This window comes from Suillus subalutaceus (genome assembly GCF_016647625.1).
Source record: "Suillus subalutaceus strain FC151 chromosome Unknown DFJ58scaffold_84, whole genome shotgun sequence".
Lineage (NCBI taxonomy): Eukaryota > Fungi > Basidiomycota > Agaricomycetes > Boletales > Suillaceae > Suillus > Suillus subalutaceus.
The window spans coordinates 129,582-143,649 of NW_024540333.1; the positions used below are offsets into that span (position 1 = coordinate 129,582).

Here is a 14,068-nt window from a genome sequence, read left to right on the forward strand (position 1 = left end):
TGAGCATCATGACCCATCAATTATTCATGTCCGCATGGTAGTAATAGATCGGGCAGGTGGTTGCACGCAGCTGCACAGCACACAATAATGTATAAAATCTCGAGTGCGTATAACAGCTGTATGCACTGTTTTCGACACGATTGATACCCAAGTAGTATATAGTATATACCCTAGTGAAAGTCTGTTTGAAACTGATACAGGAGTCCACGGATCGATCAGACAGTATATATATGAGTTAGCGTGTTTCTCGATCAGACATACCCTTCGTACTGTCCCACAACGAAAAGAAACCGTAGGAACAAGCTACCACGAGCGCTGGTACCACACGAAGCCTATCTTACTAGGCTGGGTTGGGTCACCTTGGGTGCCTGTTAGGCGAGATCAACGTTGCAACTAAAGTTCATTTTGATGCTTTTAGGCGCTTCGAGTTGTCAGCCGAAAAAGGTAACTAAGTTTAAGCCACTAGCGTCTATTGTTTTCCAGTAGCGCAGACCTTGACCTCTCTTTGCAGGGACAAGCCATTTGTTGCTCTATCGTCTGCTTGTACATCATCTGGCTACTATCTATTCTATCATCAGAATGAACAGTGGTAACATTCTCGTTGCCGCTCAGCTCTCATCGCTTTATCCTTCCTCTAATGCCGTATCCCTAGTTCTTCAGACTGAACGTCGAAATCTTCCACTCCCCCCACCACACACCGACACGGATTCGTCGTCAGAACATGCTTCATATTCATCAACATTCCATGCTCCTCATACAGGAACAATCCTTCTGCGCGTTATTCACGGTGGTTTGATATTGGAACTCATCTCTCTTTCTACTGATATCCCCCCAATTCGATTCGTCTTCCCCTCTGCAGTCTTGCCTGCTCCAGCTATCTTCACATGGGGCGAGAAGGAGTTACACGTACTGGCGGTAATCTCTAGCGGCTCATTATTCCGTTTGGTTCTACCCACCGTCAACCCGACGCGATTGTGGCACGATCCATTGCCCAAACAGTGGAGTCGAGAATATATAGTTAAAAACGTGCCAGAACAATTTTATGGCGTGGTGCAAGCACAAGGTTTACTATGCGTGGTGATTGGGTTGACAAATGGCTCCCTTATCCGCATAGAAGCTGAGAATATCGGAGATGACAACTTCCATGGTATGTACTTTTAACGTCCGACGAGTCACTGTCTTTGACATTCCGCTGCTGCGTAGATCTTTGGGCGGAGCATGTTTACTCGCCAAGTTCATTTTTGGGAACACTCACGTCGTATTTGCCTAGTCTACAATCCTCGAGCTCTGCAGGATCAGAGATTCTCTCTGTTGCTAGCAGGCCGCAACCCACCGAGTTGGGCCACATATGGACGCTCTCACGGGATCGTACTTTACGACTTTGGACAGCAAAGGGTGGCTGTGTTGCCTCCAAAGCTTTGTCTTTGTCAGGCAAGGCGTCTAGCGAGTCATATGCGACTTCCAACGGCATCAAATCTGAGCTTCTTGGAGCTGAGCCACGCAATCTCCTTCGGATATTTGGAAACGGGGGCGACGATGAAACTACGTACGCCGTTGCGTTTACGCCAACTCCTTCATATCCACAGTCTGGTGGTTATTTCCAACTCGTTGCCATTAACTCCGATCAAATGCGCGAGGTTCAGACCGTCGAATGTTCTGCCTCCAGCACTCATTGTCACCTTCAAGATTTCATAATTAACGACGACTTCCTGTACACATTATGGGAACGTCAAGGGTCATCAATGACGGAGAGAACAAGGTTAAATTTAGCAGGGACTGGTGGTTCTGATGCAATTTGGGAGACTGCTACCTATGGAGAAGAGACGGACTTGACTCCTACGAATCTCGACGAGCTCCTTCGCTCCCCCGGTTCATTAGCCGATAAATTCATGACGGCCATATTAAGACCAGGCGTGTTCTCTCCACTTACTCTGCGGACTGCTGTGGAGCAGTACACAGATGCATGTCTCTCAGTCTCCGGACCACATCCACCCCCTCAACTCACATCCTCTCACCCCACTACGGCAGAAAACATCGCTGCGGTAGTTGGCTGCACTGTGGCTTTAATGCAGGATCCACAGACAGGGGCGCTGCAGCACGATCGGTATTGGAATGCGCTCAAAAGAGATTGGGAGGGATTTGTTGCACGTTGCCGTGAAGTTGAGCGGAGCGCACGCTGGCCTCTGGGATTGGGTAAAGGAAAGAGCAGGGATGAAGTGATCGTGATAGAACGAGAACGCGTGGGTGTCTATGTGAAGGAAGACCTACCACTAAGTGTCCACCGGTACCTTTCGGACTCCCTCCCAGTGGAACCTCATTTTGCCGTCCTGGACATACTCTGGACGCTTTGCGACAAGATAGGGCACGAGGCGCTACAAAACCTAGAGACCAGGATTGTTGATATTCTCCACCAAGAGATCGCGTTTTCCATTGTGGATATTATTGAAGACCAAGCGCAGCGCTTCAACTTCAAGGCTTCCCTTGATGAGCCATCCGAAGCCAGCATTATAGCAAGGTTGCAAGGCGTAGAAGACCTCGATGGCGCCGTCCGAATAATCCTTGACCTCGTCGCAGGCTTTGAACAAGAAGTAAAACGGGAAGAGGATGAAGTCGAGCTGTTGCTCCCAAGCAGTCGATCTGATTGGACGACCGCTTTGTCCACGTCATACATCACAACGGCGGTGCATGCCCGCTATGATATATGCATTGCACTGGTCACCTTGCTGTTCTTCCTAGCTGATGATCTGAAGGAATGGGATCCTTCGCTGGTAGAAGAAGTCTTCGCCGTGTTCCGAGGGCTGGCGATGTTACGATCTGTAGCACGCCAACCTGCGGCAGACACAGGCGGTGAACAAGAGGCATCGGATGAGTTATTAACCACTGACGATGTAATTGCTCGAATGAGCAACATGCATGTGTCTAGGAATCAGGCTCGCTTTGTCCCGACTTTTTCGCTACTTCACCGCCTCGCAGGTCAGTCCGGTGAGACGACAGAACTACCAGGGGCAGCTCATCGCTTTTTGGATGCGAGCGGCATGCTTCAGTCTACTTCCCCTGCTCGGGTGACGCAGTTCGAAGCGCTCTTTTGTGAACGTCTCCGTCTTTTGGGATACTACGAAGTCGCCCGCGAAATGCTGGCATGGCTACCGCGCACACCGGGCGTAGTATTCATTGCTGCATGCCTGTACATCAATATTGGTCGTGCTGAAGATGCTGCCCAGCTGATGGAAAAAGTTGCTGGAAGCTTTGGTGAGAATGTCCCTTGAAATCGACAGTTTCGTGCTTATTTTTCTCCCGTAGGTCACGATAGTGGGCTCTCCTTGGAGGATGCGGAAACGCTAGCCTCCGTTTTGCCTGGAGCTGTGCTCTTCGATTCTGAATTCACTTTTTACATCCATGCATCTGCCATCTTCAGATCAAGTGGCTTGATTCAACAAGAAGTGTCATTCATTCGGCTTGCGCTGTCTGTTGCACCCCAGGACGTTGATACATCTGAGCTATGGTTCGGCCTCATCCGAGGGTATATAGATCTCGGCTTCTATGAAGATGCGTATTCAGCAATCATCGCGACCCCATACGATAGCGTGTATGTCTTAAATTCAAACCCTAGATGTTCACTCACAACGGCCGCAGGAAAAGGGAATGCATTTCTCAGTTGGTTTATCGAATGTGTGAGGAAAGCACAATCGAACAATTGATGTCCTTCAATTTTGCCACTTTTTCGGTTGAAATTGAAGATGCATTGGCGTTCAAAGCACGCAATACGGACCCTCGAGCACGTCCCTTCTACTCAAGAATACTCTACACGTGGTATACGCGCAGAGGGGACCATCGCAACGGTAAGTTTCGACCGTCTATATTCGCATCACTTCTTAAACCCTTGATCTAGCTGCGCGGACTATGTATCAACGCGCACGTAAATTACAGGAAAACACCGCTCATTCAACTGACGTTATCACCCTGATGGAAGAGCAGCTTGAGGCGTACTTGCTCGCTATCAATTCTCTTTCTCTCTTGGGTACCAAATGTGCTTGGGTTGTGATACAAGCTTCACCGAGTGCCACAATTGATACTGAGGTAAGTCTCCAGAAAAATTTGTCGTTATCTGCACGCTTTCTATGTTGACGTTTGCAACCAGTCTCACAAGCGACGGAGGCTTTCTAAAAATATTCCTGATTCAACATTTAATGGGGACAAACAAGATTCAGAGATTGTCAATCTCAGCAACTTTAAGTATGACTACACGCTGCTTTCTGCTCGACTGTGGTTGATCCGAAGAGATCCCACACTTCTGTCTGCCGCAGGCTAGTTCATAATTTAGACAGTTATTTGACTCACTATGTTAACGTAAACACTTTACCCCATCAGATGTCCTGCTTTCACCGGTATCGATCGTACTCCGATTAGGCCAAGCAAACCAGTTCGATATGGCGATGGCTACTGCTCGGAGCCTCGATGTTGATATGAGCGAATTATTTGCGACATTAACAACCCAGTGTTTGCGGCTGTCTCGCAACCCGGAAACTGTACTGTGAGTTGACCCTTCCGATCTCACTCCTGTGAACTGTGCACTCACTAAGAAAACACAGCCAAGAAGACACATCAGATTGGCTACTCACTGACAACGTCTCTTCGTGGCCTGGCAGCCCTGCCGACCGTGGGTGGCGGTACCTCCGTGTCGCGCTTGAGCGCCACGACAGCACACAGACGGACTACAAGTACAGTAAGACTGCTTTTGAGACAATTCTGTCGTCCGATAGGTCTTCGCCTCCACCTCCCTGGTTGGTCCATTCACTGGAAGTATGTGCCGCCTTTCATCAGCTTACGAATCACGAATGGGTGTGCTAACTGATGTGCAGGAAAACCATCACGAATATCTTATAAGAACGAGTCTCCGCTACGACATCATCGAGAGCGCACTAGAGCACTCGCTCTCACTCTTGCACAAGGTTCGTTCTTTCCCTTCTCTTACCTTGATTTCCTCAAGCAATCCTTCAGGCCAACACTGCGCTTTCGCGTGCACCCCAGAAAACCGCTAGTGTCACCTGGCTCCCATACACCCTGATCGACCAGGTGCTGGCCGCTTCTGCCCAAAACGACTTGACCACACGCGGACAAAGACTCCGCACCGAGTTGCAGACGGAGGTGAACAACCGTGTCAAACGAATGCAGAAAATGAGTCGCTTTGCGGTTTGATCATAGTGTGCATTGTTCTGTATATCTGACTGCCACCACGTGTACATACAACACGATGTGTCTGATAATGATTCACTGTTGCGGGCCCGTGACGCTGCGAGAGTCGACGTTTGGAACGAAAAATGGAGAATCGCGGTATCGCTGGATGCTGCAATACATTTATAATCGTGGCAAAGCCGTACGATCCCACCTGGCGAGCCTCATTACAGTGCGCAGACGAGCAACCTGGTCCTGAGGACAGGTATACAGTCGCCATCGATTTATTTTTCTTTTGATATATTACGGAGGCCTGAGTGGTAAATGAGGTGAAGAACAAGTGGTTCAATAGGATCATTCAAGACTTCCTCTGCCTCTTCCCACGGCCACCATCGTCACTCGGAGCTGCTCGTATCGCTCCTAGTACATCCTGTAGATCCTGATCCGATTTTTGCACAACTAATTTGTCAAAGCTACCGGTCGCACTGACGGCAGTTCGTTTGACTTTCGCTCCCAAACTCGCGTTGAAAACAGCGTCGATCTCGTCTTCAGGCCGGCTTCGTCGTTTCTTAGACGTCTTAGACGGATGAGAGACCTCGGCATCGTCAGAGTTTGGCCTCTGTACTATCGCAGAGGGCGCTGAGGGAAGAGCTGAGGGAGATGTGGTTTGTCCAGTGCTTGATTTGCTCTGTGATTGCAATTCTCTCCACTCATCTGGTCGTCGTTGTAGAAGATATAGATTGATGTTTCGAGCGAAGAATTTTCCGAAATAAGACGCTGTAAGAAATTGCTCGTGCACTACAAGAGAGCGCGCAATTTTCTCCTGAACAAACAATTTGTAAGATAAGTGCAACAGTGAACTGAACGACCTACTCTTAAATATGGATCGGCGAAAGCCCAACACCTATCACCCACTCTGCTTCCAATTCGGTCATCAACTAGCGTGTGGTAATGACCGATGAGGGATATGACAAGAGCGCGCTTCACTTTAAAAGGCACAGTTTCCGAGTCAAAGAGTACATCTATAACCCTAGAGCTTATCGGATTTTGAGATAATAAGATCAGATCTTCTGTGGGGAGGGTCTTGATGCTGTAATCGCTTACGTCAATGTTATCATTCGACTTAACGCCTAACCCACCTGTCGGTAACCATCATACAATGCGGTTCGTTGAGACGAAGCAAACTTTGCAGAATTAAGGCACCCTGAACTTTTGGTTCCTTTGAATCATCCACTTTTCCTTTTTTCGAGCTTTGCTGCGCATCCTCAGATATGTGTTTTGTAGGCCCTGTTGCTATGTATTCCTTTGAAATGTCCATGAGTTCGGTGTCATTATGAAGTAAAAAAAAATTAATCACCCGAAGAGGCTTTAGAACCAATACACATGACACAAGGTGACTACGATCTTTCGGTTGGACTAGCTCGAACGCATTGCACACAGCCTATCAAGATTGCCTTAATTCAGCAAACTTTAAGAATTGCTATGCCATACCTGGCAGATATCCTTTTCGTGAGCACGAAGCGTGCATGCTCTATCGATCATGGCGCGTAACACCCCAGTTCTTGCCGATCCTACGTCCATGCGAAGTGATAAAGAACGAATAAGCCAGATGGGTGATCATTACATACCAATGACCTTATTCCACGAGCTCTCAAGCTCCTCAAGAGCACCTTTCAACTGCGTGGGATTTAACCTCTCTGCAGCTTTAGCTACCACGAAGTTAGCTACAGGATGTGTAGCCAGCCTCGCAAGCTTCCCCCGGAAGTAGGTCGCCCAAAGTATCGTAAACGCGGGATCAGGACAACGGGAAACCATCGTTTCCAGCAAATGAGAGGAAGTTGGGTCTCGAAGAAGCGTGACAAGGTAGTCAGATGCCTCTAGTTGTTCGTCAGGGTTTCTGTCTGGCACCGTTCAATACGTGATCGAGATACCCCAGACAGCGTGTTGGGGAACTCACGACAAAGTGTGATAATCCCAACCAAGACATGATCCATGAGAGAATCGGGCAATGAAGATTCACCGCGATCGGCTTCAACTTCAAGGATAAGCTGCGAGGTCGATCAGTTCGCATCAGGTTGGATGTTGGATTTCATGTACCTGGAGTAATGGGCTGGCTACTTTATTGGCAGCCAATGCTCGGACCTCGTTGTCGCTGAGTTCGCTCTTTAAGACGCGCACAAACCTGATAGCAGCCTCGTGAAATTCGTTCGGTACCGCTCGAGTAGAATCAACACGATCGTAACTCTTATTGTCAGCGAATACAGACTTCATGGTACCCTGACGGGCTTTCCATGCGCTGCTTTTCTTCGACCGCATGTTCGACTGTGCTTTATGACTGGCGGCAGAACTCGTAGGCGATAACAAGAGCAGCAGAGCACGGAGAACATGCGAGGCAAAAGGGTCCACTACAAGGGACGTGAAGGCCGGTGTGAGTTCCTGTTGCACAGTTTATTGTGGCGCATGATTGCTAAGAAGATGTGACAAACCTCACATATGTCTAAGATGAGGCGTGTTAGAGTGCGCAGTTCACCCTTGTCCTTGGAATCGGCAACAGACGGATATATACCCTTAATCTTGCAACCAGTCAGGGCGAATACTGAAGGATCGGTGAGATAGGTATGCTTACTTCGCGCGACACGGTGTCTGCTGCTACTGTGAACAGTGTTTGACAGACGTGCGAAGCAAAACGATGTTTGACGAGTGCCTCGTATCTACAAATTACTTGACATTTGGATAGGCAAACTACGAAGAACTGCTCCCACTCACGAGCCGCTCAAACTATCCAAAAATACCCTTCGAACAAAGTCATCCATCGAGTATGCCATGCGTTCTAGAACAACAGAACAATCCGGGTCTGTGGCCAGTTGTTTCTCTTTTTCAGACATTTCACTAAGTGCGGCAACCAGGAATATCCGCTTTGCTAGATGCAAGCATTGTTAAACACTTTCTGTATCGTAGCTGCTATTCCAAACCTTCATTCGGATCGAGGTCCGCGGCTTGATCCTCCTCGTAGGGTCTCTCCTGCTGCCAAGTTCGAATTTGGTCGTCGACGGTTCTGAAGTACGCCTTTATGTCAGGGTCTACATAACCGAATGGTGCCTCCGGATGGGGCTCCTCCAATTCTTGTGCAGGGACTATCCATGACGGCCGATTGTGATGTTCAGCATTTTGGGTTGCTTGATTAGTTTCGCGGGAAGGCTGGCTAGGTTCCTGCGTTTTCTTATGCTTCTTCCCTCGTTTCCTGTTTTCGTTCGGCATGTCGACCAGTCAGATAGCTCAGAGAACATAAACAATTTCTTTCGAAAAATAAGCATGGGAAGGACCCCGGGATTCGAGAATATGTGCCGGATTTGGACTTATGTTGAGTCACTTGACCCCTGGCAGCAGTCACATTAATGATTCACTAGCACACTCACTCAGGCTGCAGGTAACAGGACCTCATAATACATGGCACCAGCATCGTGTTCTCTATGCCATGACGCAAAGGCAATTCTGAAACGCCCTAAAACAGGGCAGCAAATTTGCAAGAATTGCTTCTTCTTCGTCTTTGAGACCGAAGTCCATCATACAATCACAGAATCAGAGCTGTTCAAGCCAGGAGATCGAGTCGCAATCGGTGCTTCAGGCGGAAAAGGTAAGACTACTATTCAAATTGATCTGGCCTCTTATTTCTCTTGTGGCAGATTCGACCGTCCTCGCGTACGTCATGAAGACCTTGAACGAGCGGTACAATTATGGCCTCGATTTATTTCTTTTGTCTATCGATGAAGGGATCACAGGTTATAGAGATGACTCCTTAGAAGTGCGCTATTAAATGCGCTATATGGAAGGATGCTGCGTATTAATTAAACCTCATGCAGACAGTTAAACGGAATCAGCAGCAATATGACATGCCCCTAAAGATACTCTCATACGATGAACTCTATGGCTGGACTATGGATGCCATAGTTGAACAAATAGGAAAGAAAAACAACTGCACATTTTGTGGCGTCTTTCGCAGGCAGGCGCTTGACAGGGGTGCCGCTAGTTTGAAAGTTGATCATATCGTCACTGGGCACAACGCAGATGACATTGCGGAGACTGTCCTCATGAATAGTGCGTCCAACTTAATGTCTAAGGCAATGTATTGACCATTTCCCAGTTATGCGTGGCGATATTGCTCGACTTGGGCGGTGTACTTCAATATGTACCCAGGGAGAGGATACAATCAAACGATCCAAACCCTTCAAGTACGCTTATGAGAAGGAAATTGTCATGTGAGTACTGCGACAGGGATGGTTTTGTTCTGACTAGACTGATTTTGTAGGTACGCTTACTTCAAAAAACTAGATTATTTTTCAACAGAGTGTATATATTCACCCGACGCCTATCGAGGACATGCACGGACGTTTTTGAAAGATCTAGAAGCTGCTAGACCTAGTGCCATCATAGACATCATTCACTCTGGTGAAGCATTTGAAGTCAAGGAAGAAATAAAGGCAGCTCAAAAGGCCCAGCGTCGGTGACGTCATTTTCATATAGTCATAATACTGATTTGCCCGCAGAAACATGCAAAAGATGTGGGTACATGTCTAGTAATGATCTTTGCAAGGCATGTACGCTACTTGAGGGTTTGGAGAGAGGCATGGCGAACTCCGTCATAGTGAGTTCAGGCTATGCATTTGTTAAAATTACCGGGCATTTATTTTTGTCTAGACTGACCGTGCCCGCAAGAAGATGGACGCTATAGGTTCTGCACCGGATAACATACGAACGATTCCATTATTTCGTTCGACACCAACGATTATTGCAGTGGAGCTGCCATCGCAATCTTGAGTGGGCAGTAGTTGCATAATGAATACTATCACCATCACTAATATTAATAATCAACTCAACCATAACATATGTCGAAGAGGTGGGGTATAATTATCGACCAGATATATCTGGTGGACTCGTTAAGAATGTACTGGACGTCCCTCTGCCTCACAAAATGCTGTGAAAAGACGCTCGCAATGATCCAAGAGGTCATCGCACTGTTTGTTATGCTCTTTGGAACGCATCAGCTTCATCGTACCAACACGCTCTTTGCCCCATCTGTCACATTCTGAGACATAACGGAAGCCCACTTCAACCGTAGCTGTAGGGTCTGAATCGTCCAACTCTGTCGAGCTAACTGTGGGAAGGAAAGCCAACGGCACTAAGGAGAGATGCACAGCAGAGATGGCTGCCTTGAACGCGCTTATGAGGTGGTATGGAGATCCAAGAAAACGAGCCTAAGACGGTTGGAATTATCAGGAATGGACTGGCTACAACGGCACATAACTCACGAGATAGAAAGACAAGAACATGCACATTGATGAGAAAGTACCCAAAAGAGCGTTGGCGATGTTTGTGCCAGCCACACCGGGTAGTACTGTCAGGTGTCGCGTGGGCAACTTATCAGAGCCTTGGAGTGACGCCTGGTCCAGTTGATGGGCGATCAAATCTATCTGGAATTTTGAGCTTTCGTATGAATGTGCAGATTTGACCAACTGCCAGTCTGTAGGATCGTAATAAATTGGGCTTGATTCATGAGATGACATCCAAATCACACGGGCGCCAGTAGACGTTTGGTATTTTGCTAAGTGGGATTTCAGGGCTCGAAACTGGAGCAAATTAACACATAAGATAAATTCGAGGTCAACTACACGTACCAGGACATAGTGTCCAAAGACGTTGCATTGCCATACCCATCCTAACCCGTCTTGGCTGACTTGTCCAACTTCTTGCGTATAGTATATAGGAGCTGTCACGGCCTCCACACAGTCCATTGCGAATTGCTTGATAGCTAAAAGCCAATTGATGCTGACGAAAGAAGCGACTCCTGCATTACAGATGAGATGCGAGACATATGGGTACCTAGAGTGCCGTCAACTATTTGCACGTCGCCCACACTGAATACCCACGTTTTGATGACTTCGTCAGCGAATCGGAACACCGTTTGAATGCGCGACAAGTCTACGGTATGGACCACAATGGTTAGGTGTTTTCTAAAAGTCTCGGCATGTCCATCGTAGCCTGGAAGTATTTCAAGGTGACGAACTTGTTCGTCTGCAAATTGGTACAATTTGTCGCGAGCAGCCTCTCCTCGTTGTCTACTACGACAAGCAAGAATTAGAGTCAACCCATCGAAAGAGACGTCGTCGGTTGTTGTCGTTTTTTGGACGTGGAAATCATGATGAGGCTGGGCATCCGTTGGAGATTTGGATATCAGTTGGACAAGTAAGCGCTGGCAAATTCCTAACCCGACGCCACTGTGTATGTTTCAGTAGAGACCAAATTATGAGCGTCTTGATTCACCACACCTGTTAGCGCCTGTCACAACGATAACTGGCCACGACGAAGGGGATGACATCAGGAGAAAGAAAGACGTGTGTGAGACGCTGCGAGACGTTCCTCGTGTGATTAAAGTTACCGGTCACCTAGAATCCGGTGCGATCACAGTCCTACGTTACACCAGATCACGGCGAGCACCTCATTCTATTGATATCCAAAATATTGTATTTAAGAAGGCGGCAACGTGAGGCCCTAAGTGCGAAGGCTAGAAATCACAGCAGACTACAACTCTCATGCCACTCTGACAAACTACACCTCCGTCTTCTTTTTCTTCTTCTTTGGTGGATCACTGTCCACTTGAGAAGCTGCTGCAGCAGCTGCAGCCTTTTCCGCCTTGCGCGCCTTCTTTCTGGCTTTGCGTTCTGCTTCCGTCTCTCCGTCCTCCTGTAGTTCATTGGTTGAGTTGCGGAATTGAGAGTATAAAATTACCTACCTTAGGAGCTTCGGAACCATTGACCTCGCTTTCTCTTCTCTTCCGTTTCTTATCCTTGCTTTCCTTCTCCTCCTCGACGTCCATTTGGTCATCATCCGACTCCTCCTTCGCCCTCTTCTCTTTTTCGGCTTTCTTTTTACTATGTTTCTCCTCTTTCATCTTCCTCTTCTCCTCCTTCACGTCGAGAACAGCTTCCACGGCTAGCTCCAGAGGGTCACGTTGTGCTGGAACCAGGTCCACAGCATCTGCAGCCGTATTGTATGTCTTGGTCTGACCCGTCATCTCAAAGCGTTGCGGTTGTTGATTCTTATCTGTAAATCTTCGCACACCAGACAAATCGTTTTGATGTTCCAGGGCACGTAGGCGGGACTCCAATTTTGCGCGGTTTTCAAGTCCTATTGAAGGAGCAGTTTCTTCTGATTTTCCATCAGCGTCCGTCAATGCGTCGACACGGATCGAAAGTGCGGCTTTTGTGGCAACCATACGGGCCATCTCAATAATAACATGTCAACCTGACGAATTCTTTGTGGTTTTTAAAGTAGTGAGTTACCTTGCCCTTCAGTTTTGGGGGTGCTTGGCCAATGAGAGAGGCCTACACAATGTAAGCGCGTCGAACAATCGAGAACGATCAGTAACCCACATGATAGATGAGTCCATATTTTGGGGTATCGTGCTTGGTCTTGAGGGCACGGAAAAGAGCCTTTTCTGCACCGAGAATTTGCACTGTACTAGCTGGGTGCTTCGCTAGGCTCAATAAACTTCCAGCATGTGATATAAGTCGTGCTCCAACGAGGTCGCCGACTAATGCGGTAAGATTTGGTGCCACTGCGTTCATGCGATTCCGCAAGTACTCTGCAAGTTGCGCACGATATGCAGTTATGGATATGACCTGGTCACATAATGCATGTATATGCTGTATATCGGTGTCAGATATTTCGGTTCCCATGGATATTTCAGCAGCAGCTTTTAAAACGGCTTCGAGATCTTCTGGCAGTATGGTATCAAACGCTGTCGTAGCGGCATTCGTGCGGAAGCCTGGACCAAACAATATCAGCACCAAACGGTGAGTTGAGGAAGCACGCTAAACTTACCCATTGTCCGTACAACCTTAGCATAGGCAAGGTTATCAACAATGATCTTCCCCATTTCGGGAAAATGCCATCCATACCACTCCTAGACGCCAAATGAGACTTCAGTCATTGAGATTCGATGAACTCTCCTACCTTAACTCGCATGGAATATATATTGATCTCTTTATCGAGATCATCCAGTAGCGCAATAGCTTGCACAATCATTGTGTCGACTTTATTAGGAGAGAACTTGAGTTTAAATCTGCAGGAATATGTCGCAAACACCGCCTTTCACAGTTTGACTCCACAAACTTACCGCGAGAGCGAATGGCTGAGACCTAAGCTCATGGTAGCAAGATCTTTTGGGTCAAGGCCGTCAAGTAATGCGGCAATTTGACTTCGAATACCCCTCCATAAGTCACTATGTTCTTCTGGTGAGGGAGAAGTGACTTGGATGCTCAATTTTTTTGAGATGGAGTGGGCTTGTCACAAGTGTAAGATGACATGCATGATACTGACACAGATAACGCAACGCACCTAGTTTTGGGTCGACCACCACCAAGGTTTCTTTCCGCTTTGCTTTCTCCACTACCTGTTCAGTTAAGAATTTCTTCAGACCCTTCCCCAGTTTACCCTCTTGCACAGCAGTCAGATCTTCTACTGCGTTTGCAGTAGAAGTAAAACGGTGAAGCGCTTTCAGCTTCAACCTTGTCCATCAAGCCAGGTTGAGTAGTTTTCAGTGCATGAACATCTTGAACGTACAATTTTGTCGCCTTCTCTGGCGTTTCGAAACTTTTATACAGATCTGCTGACTCGAGCTTGGCCGAGTCCGACAGTTTGAACAGGCAATAGCCCATCGCTGTCTCGTACAACACCAGCATTTTGAAAGAGTGGAATATAACCAGAACCAATCGCAAATCTTTGCTGCAAAGCTCAATAAGAAAAACTAAAGTGTATACTTACACTCCACGGCATTTGCCGGACCGCATTGGGAAACAGTGTCACATCGTGTCACGCTGCCGAGAAACTGTTGAGTATT

At 47.6% G+C, this 14,068-nt stretch overlaps 5 protein-coding genes across 5 annotated transcripts; 2 read left to right on the plus strand and 3 right to left on the minus strand.

The window, feature by feature from the left end:
• The first annotated feature begins 486 nt into the window (after nucleotides 1-486).
• On the plus strand, nucleotides 487-5,325 carry DFJ58DRAFT_797712 (nucleoporin Nup120/160-domain-containing protein). Its single transcript, XM_041390647.1, has 10 exons — nucleotides 487-1,147; nucleotides 1,204-3,249; nucleotides 3,301-3,586; nucleotides 3,634-3,839; nucleotides 3,890-4,077; nucleotides 4,139-4,304; nucleotides 4,369-4,531; nucleotides 4,590-4,800; nucleotides 4,860-4,949; nucleotides 4,999-5,325. The coding sequence occupies exons 1-10, from the start codon at nucleotides 580-582 to the stop codon at nucleotides 5,194-5,196; spliced, it is 4,122 nt and encodes a 1,373-aa protein (XP_041241811.1). The 5' UTR covers nucleotides 487-579; the 3' UTR covers nucleotides 5,197-5,325.
• On the minus strand, nucleotides 5,099-8,430 carry DFJ58DRAFT_891593 (armadillo-type protein; the record flags this gene model as incomplete). Its single annotated transcript, XM_041394760.1, has 12 exons — nucleotides 5,099-5,995; nucleotides 6,046-6,262; nucleotides 6,312-6,475; nucleotides 6,530-6,613; nucleotides 6,664-6,743; nucleotides 6,801-7,069; nucleotides 7,126-7,220; nucleotides 7,270-7,608; nucleotides 7,659-7,745; nucleotides 7,799-7,883; nucleotides 7,939-8,092; nucleotides 8,145-8,430. 12 exons carry the CDS (start codon nucleotides 8,428-8,430, stop codon nucleotides 5,531-5,533), a joined length of 2,325 nt encoding a protein of 774 aa, XP_041241812.1. The 3' UTR covers nucleotides 5,099-5,530.
• Nucleotides 8,431-8,502: 72 nt separating this feature from the next.
• On the plus strand, nucleotides 8,503-10,222 carry DFJ58DRAFT_481735 (uncharacterized protein). Its single transcript, XM_041380597.1, has 7 exons — nucleotides 8,503-8,806; nucleotides 8,856-8,974; nucleotides 9,033-9,267; nucleotides 9,314-9,428; nucleotides 9,479-9,669; nucleotides 9,717-9,814; nucleotides 9,868-10,222. Exons 1-7 carry the CDS (start codon nucleotides 8,620-8,622, stop codon nucleotides 9,985-9,987), a joined length of 1,065 nt encoding a protein of 354 aa, XP_041241813.1. The 5' UTR covers nucleotides 8,503-8,619; the 3' UTR covers nucleotides 9,988-10,222.
• DFJ58DRAFT_717203 (NAD(P)-binding protein) lies at nucleotides 10,107-11,545 on the minus strand (the record flags this gene model as incomplete). The annotated part of the gene is made up of 5 exons (XM_041384338.1): nucleotides 10,107-10,424; nucleotides 10,479-10,796; nucleotides 10,845-11,049; nucleotides 11,097-11,444; nucleotides 11,496-11,545. 5 exons carry the CDS (start codon nucleotides 11,543-11,545, stop codon nucleotides 10,107-10,109), a joined length of 1,239 nt encoding a protein of 412 aa, XP_041241814.1.
• A 107-nt stretch (nucleotides 11,546-11,652) lies between these two features.
• Nucleotides 11,653-13,985, minus strand: DFJ58DRAFT_705402 (uncharacterized protein). Its single transcript, XM_041383710.1, has 9 exons — nucleotides 13,792-13,985; nucleotides 13,567-13,736; nucleotides 13,346-13,511; nucleotides 13,183-13,291; nucleotides 13,051-13,132; nucleotides 12,600-12,994; nucleotides 12,510-12,551; nucleotides 11,960-12,451; nucleotides 11,653-11,910 (listed from the first exon to the last, which is right to left on the minus strand). Exons 1-9 carry the CDS (start codon nucleotides 13,908-13,910, stop codon nucleotides 11,776-11,778), a joined length of 1,710 nt encoding a protein of 569 aa, XP_041241815.1. The 5' UTR covers nucleotides 13,911-13,985; the 3' UTR covers nucleotides 11,653-11,775.
• Between the last annotated feature and the right edge of the window lie 83 nt (nucleotides 13,986-14,068).

What these genes read in the sequence shown, in the direction of transcription:
- DFJ58DRAFT_797712 (XM_041390647.1), top strand. Translation starts at nt 580, where the DNA reads ATGAACAGTGGTAACATTCTCGTTGCCGCTCAGCTCTCATCGCTTTAT. An exon ending in CAGAGGGGACCATCGCAACG is followed by an intron (nt 3,840 to 3,889) that starts GTAAGTTTCGAC and finishes CCCTTGATCTAG; the next exon opens with CTGCGCGGACTATGTATCAA. An exon ending in CGCAACCCGGAAACTGTACT is followed by an intron (nt 4,532 to 4,589) that starts GTGAGTTGACCC and finishes AAGAAAACACAG; the next exon opens with CCAAGAAGACACATCAGATT.
- DFJ58DRAFT_481735 (XM_041380597.1), top strand. Translation starts at nt 8,620, where the DNA reads ATGGCACCAGCATCGTGTTCTCTATGCCATGACGCAAAGGCAATTCTG. An exon ending in ATAGAGATGACTCCTTAGAA is followed by an intron (nt 8,975 to 9,032) that starts GTGCGCTATTAA and finishes AACCTCATGCAG; the next exon opens with ACAGTTAAACGGAATCAGCA. An exon ending in GGCAGCTCAAAAGGCCCAGC is followed by an intron (nt 9,670 to 9,716) that starts GTCGGTGACGTC and finishes ATTTGCCCGCAG; the next exon opens with AAACATGCAAAAGATGTGGG.
- DFJ58DRAFT_705402 (XM_041383710.1), bottom strand. Translation starts at nt 13,910, where the DNA reads ATGCTGGTGTTGTACGAGACAGCGATGGGCTATTGCCTGTTCAAACTG. An exon ending in GGTGGTCGACCCAAAACTAG is followed by an intron (nt 13,512 to 13,566) that starts GTGCGTTGCGTT and finishes ACTTGTGACAAG; the next exon opens with CCCACTCCATCTCAAAAAAA. An exon ending in AATATGGACTCATCTATCAT is followed by an intron (nt 12,552 to 12,599) that starts GTGGGTTACTGA and finishes TACATTGTGTAG; the next exon opens with GCCTCTCTCATTGGCCAAGC.